This window comes from Salarias fasciatus (genome assembly GCF_902148845.1).
Source record: "Salarias fasciatus chromosome 23 unlocalized genomic scaffold, fSalaFa1.1 super_scaffold_20, whole genome shotgun sequence".
NCBI classification, from domain to species: domain Eukaryota; kingdom Metazoa; phylum Chordata; class Actinopteri; order Blenniiformes; family Blenniidae; genus Salarias; species Salarias fasciatus.
In genome coordinates, this window is record NW_021941230.1 from 8,137,125 (window position 1) to 8,155,773 (window position 18,649).

General features: G+C 48.3%; 1 protein-coding gene across 1 annotated transcript; it reads left to right on the plus strand.

Moving 5' to 3' along the window:
* The first annotated feature begins 10,579 nt into the window (after positions 1-10,579).
* On the plus strand, positions 10,580-11,638 carry LOC115383966 (beta-1,3-galactosyltransferase 1-like). Its single transcript, XM_030086199.1, has one exon. The coding sequence runs from the start codon at positions 10,652-10,654 to the stop codon at positions 11,636-11,638; it is 987 nt and encodes a 328-aa protein (XP_029942059.1). The 5' UTR covers positions 10,580-10,651.
* Positions 11,639-18,649: the final 7,011 nt, after the last annotated feature.

The following is an 18,649-nucleotide window of genomic DNA, read 5'->3' on the forward strand; positions in this document are numbered from 1 at the left end:
GTCGCCTCTAAGCCGCTTTGGCATTCAGCAGCTTTCCCGCTTAAGCCCGCGGCGTCCGGCCCGTGGCCTGTAACGCCGCCGCCGCAGAAACAAAAGCCGCGGCGAGCTCCGCGGCGTAGGCCCGTTCATCTCTGACAGTCTAATTGTGCCTCTTTCATATTAGGCGGGATGCAAACCAATTTGGCCGTTGCCGTCTAAATTCCCGGCGCATTAATTCCTCCTTTGAATGTTTCGAAGGCGACATAATGGGGTTTAGAGCTGGCGGACGATCGGAGGGGGAAAGAGGATCAAACGCCGGACAGAAGAGTTTTACTTCCCGACGAGAATAAACCTCCTGTTGAGCTTATCGCCCGCTGAGCAGCAGCCGCTCCAGATAAGGTGTGGAGTCGGAGGATGCGGGCGGGCGGCGAGGGAGCGCGTGCTCGAGCACGGTCCGCTTCGACTGGCAGTTTAGAGCCGCGAATGCCAAAAATCCTGATTTACGAAAGGTGTGTGTTTGTGTGCGAAAGCTCACACAAACTGGATTTCACAAACAAATACCAGCCGGGCGAAACAATATTTACATACTGACAGTGAACGTTCCCAAAGATAGATACAGTTTCATCATTTTTTTTGTTCCTTTAAATAGAAAATGATCATTTAGCACCAGTAAAACCACTAATAATTTTCCGCATCTGATTTGACTTTGATGTTTTAATTTGAAATCAGAAAATAAACAATGAATAATAGTGAAAGTCAGCAGTTCTTTGGAATATAAATGAGAGAAAACACTAGATCTCTCTCTCTCTCTCTCTTCAATTGATGGAATTTCTCCTTTTCCAATCTGAATTTTCCCGTTTTGCTGCGTGTTTAGAATCCTCCTCTCTCCTCGCCGCCTCTTTGTTTGTTCAGTAATTCTAAAGTACATCAGAGACAATCTGACTTGCTCTGGAGTCACACTTGTGTTTGATAAATATAATTTGCTCCCAAGTTGTTTTCCCCCCCCCCCGCTCCCTCCCCTCCCCCCCTCCCCCCCGCTCACCCGCCGACATGAAAAGCAATTATTTTTCCGTATCCTTCCCCCCACCGCTGAGTGATATTTACAGGTCAGGCCCCGTTTTCAAATGCTATTACCGCGGCGATGTAAAGAATTACCCGTTTTGACAGCGTTTTGCTGGAATCAGCGGCGTGGAGACGCTCCGGAGGCCCGAGGCTGTTTCCCTCTGCCAATCACCGAGCGTGTTTCCCGAGAGGGTGTCAAACCTGCAGCCGCCGTTTGATTTATTTACCTCCGCTTATGTCATGAACGCGACGCGGTCTTTGTTTTCCTCCTTTCGGCGCCACCCCCTCCGGCAAGGTTAGCCCACGCCGCGCTAATGACTGCAATCAATTACGGGGCGCGGCATTAAACGGCGGCGGAACTCCCACGTCCTCTCCTCCGCAGGGGGGTCGCCGCGCCGCGAAGAGCCGGTGAGTCACGTCTTTGATCCTTGCCGTGACCCCTCCCCCCGCCACCGGCCGCCCACTCCGCCGCGCCGCCGCCTGAATGCCGGCGAGCCGGCGGCCGCTTCCTCAAGGTGACGGGGAAATCGGAGCAAATTGAGGCGGCGAGATGAGGATGGGTGACATCAGGTGTGGCGGCGAGCCGGGAGTTGCCGGGGAAAAACATTTTAATCACTTTAACATGAAGGAAATATCCATATATAATGGATTTCTGTGCTCAGAGGAGCAGAGTGATGCCGGAATGAAACCTCTCTTCAGACTCGCTGTGGCAGAACGTCCAGTTTACCCTCCCAGCATCAGACACATGGTTGCATAACCTGCGTCTCTCCCGGCGTCCGGAGGGAACGACCCCGCTGACATGGCGGCGCTCGCTGAGCCGGCCCCGCTCGACCTTCCGGACGGCTCATTTTTCAGCCGGACGGTGAACGCGGGGAGGTTCCAGCTGAGAACTCCCAGCCTTCAATCGGTTTTCGAAACTGGCTTCACGGTTTCCTGATCCGGTTTTTTCACGGCGGGTCGTCGTCTCGTTTCGCCGCCACGCGATTTTGACGACGAAGTAGGCCTGGGCGATTATATGATCGTGATTGGTGATCGCGATTAATTTCCAGTCGATCACGGTGATCAGCTGTGAGCACTCGATCAGACATGGCAGGAATGTGCGTGACCACAGCCAATCACAGTCGACTTTTTCCTGCTCAACTTCTGCCTGTAAGTTGTCTGAGAAGTAAACAGAGATGGAGCCGAACATGGAGCCGAGGGCAGCGAAGCAGAGGAAGTCAGCCATGGCTCGGCGTTATCCTCTGAAGATGAGGCTGCTGGTGACAGGAAAGGCTGCTCCACGCCGCACCGCTGCTAGCACACCGCTGCTAGCACACCGCTGCTAGCACACCGCTGCTAGCACACCGATCCGCAAGGAATCTGCTCTTTTGAGTACTTTTGAGTTACATTTTAAGTCTCATCTGTCCAATCTAGATTATTTAAATTTTGTACATTTGATGCAAGCATAAATGACGGCAGCAGCATATTTAGCGTCATAACTTGAAAATAATGTTTACATTCTAAAGCACCTTCATTATCCACAGGCGGTTTCTTTAGTTTTTTTAATCTTTTATAGCAACAAAAATCCTCAGGGCTGGAAACTGTCACACTTTAACTAACGATGGTTCAGTTCTTCTCTTTTACTGAAAAAAAAACGATGCATCGCAGGATTTTATCTTGGTGCTAGATTTTTTTTTTTTCCATTTACTGCACTGTTAAAGGTGCTTTAGGCAGGATTTTGTTAGTCATTGCAAATTTTTCTGTGTTTTCTTTGGATTAAATGTTAGAGTATCCATTGATAATCCTTTAGGAGTGTAGCATAATTGCACTACCGCGAAGGCGCAGCGTTTCCATCTGTCTCTGTTCTGAGCTGAAAAGGAATCTCGACAGCTCCAGGTATCTTTGACCAATCAGAAGAGCCCATGAGGCTCTAACCATGATTGGTCAAGGGGCATTCGTCACACGTTCTTGTGGGAGGGGCTTAATTTGCATAAGGGCTTGATGTCAGAGAAAACAGGACAGGCTGTGCTGGGTTTCAAATCGCCATCTTAGATGGGTCAAATCGCCATCTTGCTTAGGTAAACCTAAGCAAGATGGCAGAGATGCGGAATCCTGCCTATAGCACCTTTAAGTGAGATTGTTCTTATATTTTTCTGTTTATATTATTTAATTTGCATTGCGATTTACTTGGTTTGTTAATCAAATGTTAAACTATTCTATAGTTCTAGTTTTCAGTGCAGATGCTTTAAAACTGGTTTAAAAACAATATTACATATCGTGATTATAATCGAGATTGAATGATATGAAAAAAAAAAAAATCGTGATCATTTTTTTTCCGTATCGCCCAGCCCTACGACGAAGAACCCAGAAGTGACTTGTATTCTGCTGACCGCGTCAGGTCAGATTCAGGAAAGAGCCTCAAAATAAATCTTTAATCCCAATCAATATTTCAAGATGTTCAACTTCCTGGTTCTGCGTGAGGACCTTCAGGAAGTGAAGTGCTGAGGTCGGAGGGAAGCCCGAACCTTTTAACGAACGTTTCACATCTTCGTGGGTTCAGGCTGCCGCCGGTGGAACAACACAGACACTTTATCTCTCTTTCAGCTTTCAATATTCACATGTGCAACAGACGGCCCTTCAGTTGTCACGCAGAACGGAATCTTTAACATATTTTACATCCAGAAGTCAAACTTCACATCCAGTCGGCCAAATTCTGACCACGCAGAACTGTATTGGAAAGATTTCAATCATTTTTTTTTTTTTCTCAATTTTTTTTTTTAATTAAATTCTGATTTATTACTGTCATTAGAGGAACCAATAACGCAGTCGTCCGTGGAAATTGGCTGGCCTGCTTCAAAACAGTCGGCGTATAGGCTCTGAATCTGCTGCAAAAAACGTCAATAAATCAACATTTAAAGGCTCCAAACTGCTCTCGAATCTTCCTCTGGAGGTTTTCAGCAAAACAGTTTGGACTTGGTGCATCAAACCTGTGTGGGAACGCACTTTCTGCACACTGTGGAAGAAGTTTTACAGCCAGTCTTCCACTTATTTTCAGTCTGAAGACGACACACAGATCGATCTCAATAAAGCTTTCATAGAGAAACTGAGGACCACAAGAGTATATTGGAGTTATTTCAACTAATTTTATGAAAAAAGTCGAATTAACCCTTGATTTATTGCCGTCATTAGAGAAACCAGTAATGTAGACGGTGATGGAAACTGGCTCTCTTGATGTAAAGAACTGCCAGTTGTCCACGCTGGCTCTGGACATCTGTTCAATATATCAATAAATCCGACCAGAATCGAGCTGTTCTGTTGAGATTCAGAGTTTCGAGCATCGCCATCACTGCCGTCTCTTCGGGAATTGTTTTCTCTCTTACCGAAAAACCCCAAAAAGTGATAAACCGGGAGTCTTTTCTGGACTCCCCTGAAATATTGATTTGGTGTCAATCGACCTGTGGCTTCTGGCTTCGGGCTCCAGGAGGGGATAAAATGTCAGATGGCTTTGGAGCCTCCGCCGCCGCCGCCATCGCCGCCACACACAGGTGACCATAATGCGAAGTCTTGGAAATGGCAGTGCGGTGTAATGGAGCGGCGGCAGAAGCTCGCTAAATTGACTTCCCCGCCGGGGGGAAGACGCTCAGAAACATTTAGCGCTTCTCTGCAGCCCCGCAACATTCCCTCAACTCGGCGCTCCTCCGCCAGCCGCCCGCCCTCCCTGTGGTCCGCCGATGCGCTGTCATGACAACCGCTTCAGATTAGTAGATCGTTAGCAATACGCCCTGTGAATGGGAGGGGAATAATAACTGTAATTATTACACTTTTTACCCCCCCTCTTGCTTTTCACACGTTAATGCCTGTTTTTGCTGCCGTCTGGTATTTCAGGCCTTTTTTCCATCGGCGCGTTTTAATCAGCGGGGCAGTCATTGTGCGCCGCACAAAGCCACCGCAGCTCTTCAGTCCTATTCTTAGACGTTTGCTTTATGATATTAACATGGCAAGCAGTTAATTGGATATTTTTTTTCCCCCCGCTAACGCTCGTCGTCTTTTCAGAGTCAGTCAAAGAGAGAGAGACGCGGCGGCTGTCAAGCGGTTGCGCGCTCAGCCTCTGGTGCTCGGCGGCACAATGGGCTCGCCATGTCTGATTTCCACACTCGGCGTATCAATCAGTCAGCGAAACCCGGCGCTCCGTTTCCATTAGTCGAAGGTACAGACAGACTGAACAGCGGTTTCCACGAGGGGCGGCTCTCAATTGGGGATCAATGACAAGAAAACATCGAGAAGATATTTTCCAGTTAAATCAATGACTTTATGCACTTTTTGACTTTGACGAAAGATACTTTAGTGGCCTGATCTAAAGGTTTCGAGCTGATGTACTCCACGCTATTAGACTTCTTTTTGTGCATCCAGTCACTTCTCTGATAACTTTACCACACTACCAAAGTATCAATACTACTCCAACAACGTTAGCCATCTGATATCAGACGTCTGATGGTGCCTTTTTTTTCTCCAGGTTGTCCAACTAATCTGTGTTTCAGCAACAGGAAGCGATTAAATGAATCCTTACATACTGCAAACATGCTCTCAGCGATGAAATGCACCATTTTTCCAGGCAACGTTTCACTTCTCTAAGCGAAAACTCAAAGAAATTTCCAGTTTTCTATTCTGAAATGTGTTTGAAAATGTAATTTTCACGCTAAACCCGTTGAAACTAACTTTCTTTCTCGCATTTAAACACTTTTTTTCCCTCTTCTAATCTGTTTAGATCGTGAAACTGTGACTTTGCTGAGCGATAACATATGAAATGTGATTTTAATTGAGCCCTAAACTCAGTTGCCAGTTCATTAGGAACATTAAACCGTAGCTAATGCAGCCAAAGTCCTGCAATAAATTGATTTGTTCTGCTAAACTAATTCAGGAAAGCGCTTCATCTGATGGTAATTACAGATCTGATTGGATTTACATCGCATTTCTCCAGGAGATATTTATGGTATTTTACACCCCCTCACTTAAAACTTTAGCTTTTCTGTTACTAATTGATGCTACAATAACAAAACTCCTGCAGTGTCATTTGTTTTTCACTCATGTACCACCCAACACGGTTTATTTTTAATTTTAAGTTGTTATTTAAGTGTTAGAAGTTACTCAAAGGTGAAAATCATACATGAAGTTGATGCAGCTTCATGCATTTACGTGTCAGGCTTCTCTCTGTATCATGCATGAGAAGGTTTTCTGCAGACGAACTCATCCAGAGATGTGTGTGTGTGTCCCTGTTTCTTGTCCGTGCTTCACCCTTTACACTGAAATTGACTCCAGTTCCTCCTGACATGTCGTCAAAACAGAAAGATCCAGACTTATTTGTGTTGAACAAACTAGGAGAGCGATCCGTCGTCAGTGTGGTCCGTCTTCTCCGAACCACAGATTAACGCTGGAGTCGTCGTATTGCTGCTGCTGCTGCTGCTGCTGCAGGAGCTTTATCACCACAATTAGAAAAAAAAAAAAAAAAATCCCTGATCTCGAGCGCTGATATTCACCGTTGCTTCTGAGCACTAATCTAATTCGAAGCGACACGGCAGCATGAAACGATATAGCCGTCTTTCAATTTACTCGGAGGGGGGAAGTTAAGTCTCGGGACTCCGTGAGGTGCATCGCCAAGGAAGGATATCGGCTATTCCAGCCTCGGGAGGGGCTCAGCGCAAAGTAGTTTCAGAGGATTACGGGGCCCAATAGGCGAAAAAAAAAAAGAAGAAAAAAAAACAAGCCAACGTGCGAGGGTGGAGGTCAGGGAAGGAGGGATGGATATGACGATTTTTGCGATGTTTGTCGGAACGAGTGGGAGCAGGAGGAGGAAAGGAGCCGGCAGGGATCGAACACTTTCCCAGAGATCTATCATGGCAGGAGCTGTCAATAAGTTGGAGTGGACCAGCGAAGCGTCGACAAACCGAACCGAGGAATAACGACCGGGTGGAGGTGGGCCGCGGCGACGCGAAGACAAAACCGAGAAAAACAATCTCAAAAAAAATGCCAGGGAAAGGATTAGGAAGGAGGAGTGAGGCAGCGAGACATATAAAGATGGATCAGGCGCTGGCTGGAGTGGAGAAGGGGAGAGTGATTGAGAGGATAGAGAGGGAGGAGGTGTGGAAAAGCAGCCATGATGAGATGGATTCTGCTGGACCGTGAGATTGATGACTCCTGGTTCAGAAAGAGAGGGGAGGAGATATCGGCGAGGGGGAAGAGAGCGGTCTGTTTGAGGAATAAGAGAAAAGACCTGATGAAAAGGCGCCGTCGCAAGGAAAAAAATCCGAAGGCCGATAAAAGAGTGAGTCGCTCTTATCAGGGCAACTCCATCTTCAAACATGGCTCCACAAGGGGAAGAATCTTTGCACAATTTCTCTATCTTTAATAGAATCTGTAGCACTTTTTTTTTTCCACTTTGTCATCAGTTATGCACGATCATGAAGAAAAAGCGGCATTAGCCTCAGAAAAAAGAAGGTCTGCCGCCGCATCAGCAGAGATTACGTCGTGAGCAAATAAAAGTCTGTTTGTAAGCACGGATTAGGCTGGGCTTGGCTTTCAGGCGCCCAAAATCCTGTGATTCGGTTCTCCATCACCGCCTCGGAATGCTCACTGACATCTAAATCTATTCTATTAATACCCCACGCTGAGGGTTTAAATGTGTCCTCGTGGCCCGAGTCAGGGAGTCCAATTAGACCGTTGCTGTGAAAGTTCTGAGAGGAATCAAGAAGAAACCCAAGAAACTGGTTTTCAAGTAAAGTTATTGAAGGACACACGCAAAAAAATATGTTCACAATCATTTTCTTGACAAGAACAGGAACAAATTAAATATTTAGCTGTGGGAAGTACAACCGCATCCTCTTCGGTTTGCCCTGGTACTTGAGATTCCTCCAACTACTGGGACAGATACTGGAAAAATCTTCAGTTCTGAAGATTAGAGGACTAGAGGAGACCACTGACGTTTATTACTCCATTCGTTATAAAGTCCTGAAGTAACTTGCTCTAATTTAACACTGCTGTTCGGACCGGACAGATTGTGTCCAGCCTTAATGCCAGACCGGTTCTTACACTCTTGCCTTCAACAGTCCAAAGATGTGTCTGTGACGTTTTTCTTCTCTCTCCATGTGATTTACTGACGATGGTCTGGTCTTCCCCTGCTGCACCTTCAGGGTCTTTTGCAGCATTGGTTGGTTGGCTGGGTGGTTGGTTGACTGTTGGTTGGTTGGTTGGCTGGATGGTTTGGTTGGTTGGTTGAATGGTTGGCTGGCTGTTTGTCTGGTTGGTTGGTTGGTTGGTTGGTTGAGTGGCTGCCTGGCTGGCTGGTTGGTTGGTTGATTGGTTGGCTGGCTGGCCGACTGGTTTTTTGGGTGTTTGGCTGGCTGGCTGTTTAGTTGGTTCGCTGGTTGGTTGGTTGGTTGGTTGGTTGGTTGGTTTGTTGACTGGCTGCCAGGCTGGCTGGTTGGTTGATTGGTTGGCTGGCTGTTTATTTGGTCCTCTGGTCAGTTGAATGGTTGGTGGGCTGGCTATTTGGCTGGCTGTTTGGTTTGGTTGGTTGGTTCGTTGGCTGGCGAGCTGGCTATTTGGCTGGTTGGCTGGTTGGTTGGTTGGTTGGTTGGTTGGTTGGTTGGTTAGTTCATTAGCTGGCTAGCTGGCTATTTGGCTGTTTGGTTGGTTCGTTGGCTGGCTGGCTGGCCGTTTAGTTGGTTCGCTGGTTGGTTGGTTGGTTGGTTGGTTCGCTGGTTGGTTGGTTGGTTGGTTGGTTGGCTGGCTGGCCGACTGTTTTTTTGGGTGTTTGCCTAGCTGGTTGTTTGGTTGGTTGGTTGGTTGGTTGGTTTGTTGACTGGCTGCCAGGCTGGCTGGTTGGTTGATTGGTTGGCTGGCTGTTTAGTTGGTTCTCTGGTTGGTTTTCTGGTCAGTTGAATGGTTGGTGGGCTGGCTGGCTGGTTGGTTGGTTGGTTGGTTGGTTGGTTGAATGTGGATCTCTTTTATTTCCCTGTATGCTGGGAATTTTCAAAAAGATGTCCCCTTTAAAAAAAGAACCTTAAAGAACCTTTTAGCCTTTTATGAAGTCCTTGATTCTCTTTAGCCTTCAGTAATAGTCAGTAAACCAGCTAAAGAACAAGAAAGAGACTTTTTTTTTTGTGTGTAATTTCCCAGAATTGATTGCCTGCAACTTTGATATTTTCGATTGACTTTGACAGTTCACAATCTAAATGAGGGAATTGAGAGAATTTTCCTTGAAAACCTCCTTCCAGAACCATTTGTTTCTAGGGATTTTTTCTTTTGGAATGAAAAAAATCATCCTGTGGAAAGATTGTCTTCCTGCTTAAAACTCCGGCTCGATGAACTGCTCCCGAGGCAACACAGCGAGTCTGAATAAGAATAACTCCTCCGCCAAGATTCAGAGTTCATATCAGTGCTGCTAATAGCCGCAGAATCTTCTGAAAATGGATGAACTAATGAAAGATTGTACACATTCAGTTACTCTTTTTATAATAAAGAACATTTGGCCTTTGGAATATAAAGGATGATTTTCGTGTTCCTTTCTTGCATTGATTGTCTAATTTAATATTCATCTTATTTTTTCCTCAGTGCTTTTCAGCTAATTGTAGCGGTTCTGTCACGTTTTGGCAGCTTCTGTTTGTCTTTGCCGACTTTGTCGGTTTCTGTCTGCTCGTTTCTTTGTGTCACAGCTGCAGGATGATTCAGAGGAGGGAAATTTGCTCAAACCTTCTGGTGGAGAGAAACAGAAACATGATGTGTGTTTCTCACTTGCTATAAATCCGACATTATAAACAAGAGAGGCGCAAAAAAAAAAAAAAAATTATGCCAGACTTTTTTGTCATTCACAACAAAGAAATTATTCAGACAAGATCGTTTGAGCCTTGTTTTTTTCGACTCTGCGTAGGCAGGAAAATGTTCCTACAGAGATGTCATCTGGGTTTAATGGCTGTGTGATAACATCAAGGTGTATAAAGGTTGAGGTAAGGGCGGTTAATGGTGGGAGGCCAGTTTGGTAGAAGAAGATATGAATGTGGTTCTACTTGCCAGATTGCGTTCGTTCCGGCGGGGAAGAGACCAAGACGAACAGCGTTTGGAAACAGAAGCGGTGAAACGTTGAGTTTTTCTTCCCCCTCGTCCGCAGCAGCTCTGATCAGAGGCGGTGATGGAGTGATGGGAGGGCGGGAAGTGGCACGCCGCTGCCTGCGCTGACGTTATGGGCTGTAATGAATCGGGTGTTGAAAGCGCTGTAACGTGTGTCACATGCTGCGCTGCTATGCGGGCTGGTTAAGAAATATCTGAAACCTCATGGTACGAGTCACGTACTGATCTCCCAGTTTCTGTTTCAGGACGTGTGTGATTTACGCTTGTTTGTTGTCATCTTTTTTTAGTTGCTGTCGCCCCCCGTGAGCTGAGATGGGACGGCTGTGGACGTGATGAAAGCTCCCTCTTGATCTGAAACCCGACGCCAGACGACGGAGGAGTCTATTATCTGAGATTGATGTTGGCCGTGGTGCGGAGGCAGCCTCACGCTGCGGCGCCGATCGACCCATGGAGGCACGCCCCCGCTTTTCCAACCGCACTGACCCCGGTGAGGCCCACCAAGTGACCAGCAATGCCTTCTAAGGTTTCCTGCTTGTACCTGCTGACGGTGGTTTGCTGGGCGAGCGCTCTGTGGTACCTGAGCGTGTCCCGGCCCTCCACCTCCTACGTGGGCCAGATGAACATCCCCGTCCGCAAGGCGATCAAGCCCGGCAAGAACGGCACGTTCGGCAACATCCGGACGCGCTCGCTCAACCCGCACGACTTCGGCTACCTCATCAACGAGGCCAAGAAGTGCGAGGCCGAGCCCCCGTTCCTCGTCATCCTCATCAGCACCACCCACAAGGAGTTCGACGCCCGGCAGGCCATCAGGGAGACGTGGGGAGACGAGAGCACCTTCGCTGACGTGCGCGTGGTCACGCTCTTCCTGCTGGGCCGCAGCACCGACGCCGTCCTCAACCAGATGGTGGAGCAGGAGAGCCAGATTTTCCACGACATCGTGGTGGAGGACTTCATCGACTCGTACCACAACCTGACGCTCAAGACGCTGATGGGAATGCGCTGGGTGGCCACCTTCTGCGGCAAGGCGCAGTACGTCCTCAAAACGGACAGCGACATCTTCGTCAACATGGAGAACCTGATCTACACCCTCCTGAAGCCCACCACCAAGCCCAGGAGGAGGTACTTCACCGGGTACGTCATCAACGGCGGCCCCATCAGAGACATGCGCAGCAAGTGGTACATGCCTCGGGATCTGTACCCGGAGAGCAAGTACCCGCCGTTCTGCTCCGGCACCGGGTACGTCTTCTCGGCCGACGTGGCCGAGCTCATATACAAGACGTCGCTGCACACCAGGCTGCTGCACCTGGAGGACGTGTACGTCGGCGTGTGCCTCCGCAAGCTGGGAATCCACCCGTTCCAAAACAGCGGTTTCAACCACTGGAAGATGGCGTACAGCCTCTGCCGCTACCGCCGCGTGGTCACCGTGCACCAGATCTCCCCCGAGGAGATGCACCGGATCTGGAACGACATGACGAGCAAGAAACATCTCAAGTGTTAGCAGGACGACGCAGGAGGAGGAAATGGTCCTCTGGCTTCAGAAACCGCCGGGATTCGTGGAATTCAAGCATCTGGGTGCTGATTCCATCGCAAGTGAATTTGCGGCTCAAGGTGTCGGATTACAGCTCACTGATTCACAAACTAGGCACAAAATTGGGAAACATTTTCCATGAAAGAACACCTGATAAAGGTCGTTTGTTGTCGACTTCCAGAAGGCCACAGGCCGTCCCCAATTACCCGAAAGAAAAGGCCAACACACTCCTCGGAAACCAGATGCTCTAATTATGAATGTGCTCTGTGCATTTTCAGTTGTTGTCCTTTCCAAACACGGTGTCGCGGTTGGACGTACCGTCCGGACGTCGCAGTGAGGACTCGATTCAAACACCGTGTCGGGATTCTGACGCATTCTGACACTCTTCGCAGAAAACAGTCGTATTTTCTTACAGCAGATCTTTGTCTTTGTGCAGCAAGGGCGAAAAAAAAAAAAAAAACGTATCGCTGCTGTTTGCATTCCCAGGTGAATGTAACCTCTGTTGATGTGTAACATGCAAGTGTTTGCAGTGCTGTGAGCGGGCCGCAGACTATTATATTTTCTATTACTTGAACATGAGAGCAGATGCACTGTAAGAGCAGTCCGAGTGTATTCTGAGGACAAATACAAGATTTTCCAGTGCTTTCTTCTTTTCGATTACTTGAGATTAAATAAAGCACTTTTTTTTTTAAGATTTGATTTTGTATTTATTACAGAAAACACCATAAAAGTTTTACTCCACTTGAGTTAAAGTTGATTTTCTTTTTTTTTTACTTCTCCCTCGTTTCAACGTGACTCTGCAAACAGCTTCTTCCACGACGGCCGTGAATTAACTGAGCGCGGTTTGACTGGCGACCGAATGAACGATTTCGAGCGCACGAGGGGATGCAAATCGATTTCTGTGTGTCAACGCAAAGTATTTTTTGTGAGTGTTTTCGGCGGGGGAGTTCTGCCATATTTCTCTCCCGTTCGCAGAATCCTCTCTGTCAGTCCGGGGAAAATAAAAACAATCATTATTTTTGAGAGCGTCGAAGATGAAACTGGCTGTTTTCACCAAGAAGTGGATGATTGAATAAATAGAAAGCTGACCGGCAGGACCGCAAAATGCAAAGTACATCCAAGCAGTCTTTTTTTTTACACTCGCTGTCACTTGTGAATGGAGGGTGGTGAAAGTGTCTGCAGCCTGGAGTCTCTCGGTTCATTTCATTTCCTTCACGGTGGAGGTGGAGTTGCAGCGGTAGTCGGAGGAAAGAGCGAAGAGACGGTTCTGCCCTCCCAAGCTTCCTCCGGCCTCTCATATTATCTCTCCGGAGATTCCTGGGTCGACCTCGAGGTCTCCGACCAGTGAGAACAATAATCCGCAAACAATCCAAAGCTGTCGTCATGAATAAAACCCTCAACAAAACACACTGAGTTATATCTGACACGAGCAATATCTGATTTGAGGATGTCATAACCTATTGAAATCTGTTCAATCCAGAATATTCAGTCCTGTATTATTACCTAATAAGAAACGCCTTGATCCATATTGACAACATAAGCCTGAGAGGACGTCATTAGAGCCGCTGGTTGTGCTTGAAATTAACCAGGTCGGGAAGAAGAGCAGTAGCACGGTCGTTTTCAAAGCTTCGCAGAGACACGAAGAATAGAAATGAAGTATTGATCTGTTCCTTTTGTTCTCCCCAGAGGTCAAGAGCCGGGCCTCTTCAGCGCCGAGCCTGTTGATGTGTAGGAGTGTGTTGGCGAGCGTGGACAAATAGACCGGATTACTGTGCCGCCGTAGCCCTCGTGATTCCTCCAGGTAGAGAGCGAAAGCCTTTGTTGCTGGCGCCGCCGCCGTCATCGTCGTTACCGTCGCTGACGTCCGAAGTGTCGGCGGCGCTCCTGCGGGAGAAATGAAAAGTGCGGAAAGCGACGGCGGGGGGCGGGGGGGGGGGGAGACGTGGGCAGCGCTCGTGGCGAGGCGCCTCGCTCACTCCGACGGCTTTATTGGCAAACCTTGCGAGAGCTCGTGGGCAGCGAGCGCGCGCCGGCGCTCCCATGCTGCTATTCTTCACCGACTACACCCCGCGCGGCGCCTTCCCCTTCGCGCCCTTCCTCACCACTTTCCGCAACAGTTTCTAACCAACTGTGTAATTGGAGCGATTTGGAACGCGAGCCGATTGGTCGGCGTCCAGGTTTATCGCGTGACGGAGGGCGAGTTCATTCCCCCGGCGGCGGCGGCGGGACGCTATCAGTTAATGACTTTATTCTCTTGCAGGAAAATGCGGCGGCGTCATTTGTACTACACATGTGGAACGATTGTTCCTCGCAGCGTCTTCTCCACAGTGCTGCGTTTTGCATTCCTCTGATCACCCCCCGTGGCATTCGCAATTTGATCCAATATGCTGAGTAATAGAAAGGCGGCTCTGTAATTGGCCAAACAACCCAGCGGTGGAGTGTTTAAAGGGCTAAAGCTCGGGGAAAATGAAAAGCGAGTGATTATTCAGAGGCTTGTGGGCAAATGAAGCTCATAACGAGCGAGGCGGAGTGCGAGACGACCGGGGACGCTCAGATTTCAAAACAAAGCATCGCCGAGTTGGAATGAGACCCTGCCGGGGCCGCAGAGAGGACCTTTGTCTGGTGTTGTGCTGCAACGACGACCGCAGGCGGATTTCTCAGCGCGGCAGAGAACATCTCATGAAAACACTGCGTTTCCCTGAGCCCGTCATGCATATTCATATTCTGATGCCCGAACGCACACACTCTCCCCGGCCGGCTCGCCGTGACCCCGTCGCCACCCGGGAGGAGGCGGCGGCGGCGGCGGCGTGTGTTTTAGGAGCAAATAAGGCGTGGAGCAATCTGCCATCTGTGTTCTCAGAGACGCAGCAAGGTTAAAGGGGGGGGGGGGGGCTGCCAAGAGCAGCCGGCGCTCCGACCGACCGGACTCCGACGGAGGAAGTGACCTCGAAGGGAGAAACGCTGGAAACACCTGAAGCGGTCAGCTGGTGGGAATCGGCTTTTGTGAAATCTGTTTTGTTTGCTTTCTCAGTCAAATCACTGAAAAGCCAACACACACACACACACACACACACACACACACACACACACACACACACACACACACTCCAGTTTCAATCATATCAACCCCTTTAATCCTGAAATGAATGAATGAATGAACTAAGGTGGTTGAAAATGTTGAAGATCTGACGCGAGGAAGCAGAACGAGGCAGGAGTATTCTCTCTCTCTCTTTATATACAGCGCTCTCCAGAGGTCACACAAACAATTCAGGGTGTGCTACAAGAAGGAAAATAATGAAGAGGACAAAAATATCAAGTGATTCTTCTCCCAAAAGGGAATTTAGCCCCAAACAACAGTCGGTAATTAATACCAAGCCCAAGGACTGCAGAAAACTTGAACTCTCTCTCCCCAGGATGAACCACCGCTCCTTATAGATCCGTCCTCCCCCCCCCCAATTTCTTCATGCTTGGTACGGCCCACTCACTTCCCCATAAAATCAGTGAGGAGCTCCTTCCTGCTGTTTGCCAGTCGAACCTAGAACCTGCTGCGGAGAAGCTCCAACGTTGTACAAACGAATAAAGGAAAAGGACTTCACGGCTCCAGAGAACATTCATGATGACAAACAGCGAGTGGAGCAGCGGGTGGAGTTTCTTGAGTGAAAACGGCAAAATAAAAAGCAGGCAGATAATATCTAATTAAACCGAAAAGGCGCCGCTCCTCCCGGTTGACCTCTCGGCGAGCCGTCGTTCCACCTGGAGGAAAGTGCTCCGCTTCCTCCATTAATCTCGGCGCTGTCTGCCAGGTTTTAAACATTTGATAAATACGCATCAAACACAAGTCGATCCCGAGCCGCCCGCGAGTCCGAAACGCTCGCTCCTGAAATCACTCCCGGCCAAAACAAATCGATGGCGGCGGAGCGGCGGGATCCTGCAGCGAGTTAACCCCTGCTGCAGCAGCAGCCACTCAGGTGTGTAGGACAAGGCTAAATATTGATATTCAGCATTAATATTGATATCTGGCGGCGTTCCGGCCGCATGAATTATTTCCTGTCATCCGGAGCTGATAGATGGGATTTAAATAGGGAGCATACACCAGGGCGTGAGGCAGGGCAGCGCGGGGCGCCACCAGGCTCCTGACGGGGACGAGTGTGTGACAGCCGGGCTGAATCCGAAATTCTGCGAGCGGTAAATTAACTCTCAGTGTGCCGGGATGGCAGCGGCAGCTCCGTCTCACCTCCTTCTGAAGGCAGGCGGCTCCGCGTTTAACGGCCAGCTGCCAGTTTCAGCAGAATATTTGCATATCTGCATGAGAGCGGCGTCTCATAAATACCTGATGGGCCGCGGCTGCCAGGAACTCTGCGGTCGGAAAGCAGGTGAAAGGAAGCCGTAACAGGCTTCCCGTCTGTTTGATGTCGGCACGCTTCATAATTCAGGGAACCTTGGGGAAGGAACGCCGCTCGTTTTTTTTCCGTCCGCCGTGGCGGATCGGCCCGAGTGTCTGTTTGATGAATAGAGACCATCCGTGGACTCCCGAGTCTTCGCGTCGACGCTCTGGAGCGCCGGCCCGGGGAGCGGCGAGGCGGCCGACTCTCAAACGGCATCAATCCTAATCGGCCCGTCGTCCTTCTGGAGGATGAACGACGAGGAGGGCCGAGTTCGTCTGAACCTGCGGCCGCAATCGTGCCTTGTTTATATCTGGACGTGTTCTGAGCGTTGATCACACACACACACACACGCCCATCACTGTACCGTAGACGTTTTTCCACAGTATTATAACAGCTGTATTTACATGACAGCACCTCCCACACTGTTTATGTCACACCGTAGAAAATGTCTCCATTACGCCGTTCACCCATCCGTGTGATCTGAACTCATGACCTCCTCGCAGTGAGGGAAGAGCGCCGACCACTGCACACCCCCCCCCATGTTAAATGTTTCTATTAGACAGTTGTAAGTGTTAAATGCCTCCATTTTTCCCTCTAAAATATCAATATTATTAAATATTGAATGTTTTCATGCCAGTAAATCAACGTGTCAGTTGTAACTTCTTGACTTCTTCAATGGGAATCGAGCTTTGTGTATTTCAGGCCGTTTCCCTGTAACCTTTCGCAGTTTTGACAAGTCTCCTCTGCCGTGTTCGGCTCGGCTTCCTCACGTCGTCCTGATGAATCATGGATGTTAACAGAGTGCCGCCGCGACGCCCGCTGCAGTCCAGGAGCTCCATTACTCGGCGTGAAACAGGCTCGCGGTGCAACTTCCCCGCTTTAACAACACTTCACGCTGAAATATACATAAGCTTGCACACAGCCTTTAAAAAATACAAAAGCAGTAAACGCCATCCTGGTTATATTTACTCCCCAAACTCCAGAGACAGACTTCTTTTTTTTTTTTTTTTTTTTTTTTTTGCCACTTCAGATGTGTCTCCCAGCTGACGTGACGGAGGAGATGAAATCCTCCTCGTCTTAATTAGAGCTGAACGGAGGGAAGCCGCTGAGCCTTGAAGGTACTTTGAGATTCTTGGGGGAAAATTAGTTAATTAGTTATTGTTGCACAGAAGTGAAGCCGCTGCTGTTTAGAAACACTAAATGTGAATTGTCTGACTCCGTCCCACTGACGCCGGCTCGCCGTGTCCTTGGACATGTTTTTAGCTCCAAATATTGGACCTTATTGCAAACTGGGTTGATGAAAAATGAAACACCCTGGAAATACGTCCGCCTCTTAAGTGGAGAAGCATTTCTGCGTCCAGGGTTTGTTGACTTTTCCCTCTCTCGCTGTATTTGCGATGGCCGTTTCTTTTAAAGAGAACTAGTGCTGTCAATTTTAATCGCGATTAATCCATTGAGGTCTGCCAATTGGGTCAAAGAAAAGAACTAGAGGATAATAGTGTTTTTTTTCCTGACATTGGGACTGATTTATGAGGATTAGATTCTTCATTGCAATTAATCTCAACTTTAAAAAAGTTAATTGTTGACAGTTCTCCATGAATTAATCACGATTAATTGCGATCAATGCGATTAAATTGCGATCAATGCGATTAAAGCTGACAGCACTAAAGAGAACGCAATATTTTTTATATACTCTGCTTGGCAGGCTATTTATTTAAAAAACTGTTTAAATATTGTATTAAAATTTTGATATCTGACAGGTATAAAAAAAAACACTTAATGTTAATTTATTTTCTCTTTTTTGCACTGTGGGAAGTACAAGGACTTCTTTTCTTTAGTCTTCATTCAGGATCCACTCCCGTGTTCACTTACTCATTTGGGGTGTAATTAATCTCCATTAAAACCACATCAGTCCTGCGTGTTTTTTTTTTGCATAAAACCGCAGGACGACGCCCGAAGGCCACGACGAAGCCCCGGAGGAGCGGTCGCTCCAGGAAGACGGATGAAGCGGCGTCGGCCGCTTTGTTTTGGCTTCAGCTGGATATTTAGTCCGGTTTCTCCATTTGTTCCACCTGCTGTTCACGTTCTGGCCCCGTTCGGGAAAAATCCCCGCCAGGCTCAAACCTCCATCGAACTGGGGAAATCCTCGGCAGACGCCTGAGCGGCTGCTCGGCTGTTGACAGACAGCGCGGCGGCTTCAGACGAGAAAACAAGGCTGTTGTTTGAGTCGGGAAAGCGTGAATTTTTAGACCGAGCCCAGAGAGAAGACGAAGAGGGGGGGAAAAAAATAAAAACCCTCCTCCTCCTCGCTCTTGTTTGACATTTTTCCTCCGAACTTGTCAACACAGAATGCTTTGTGAGACAACAGGGAGGAAAATGTAAACATTTTGTGTCTGTCAGGACGAGGCCTTTAATCGCGAGACGCCGTGCATTGATACACGTCGGGAACACGTCCGCTTCCACTGATCCAGCTTCCACAGCTGGCACCGTTCTCGCTTTCATCTCAGAAATCAGGGGAACGAAACAACATGTCTGAGACTAAAGTTAATTTTAGGATTCTTAGATGTTTTTTTCAAGATGAAATCTGAAAAAAAAA

What these genes read in the sequence shown, in the direction of transcription:
- LOC115383966 (XM_030086199.1), top strand. Translation starts at nt 10,652, where the DNA reads ATGCCTTCTAAGGTTTCCTGCTTGTACCTGCTGACGGTGGTTTGCTGG.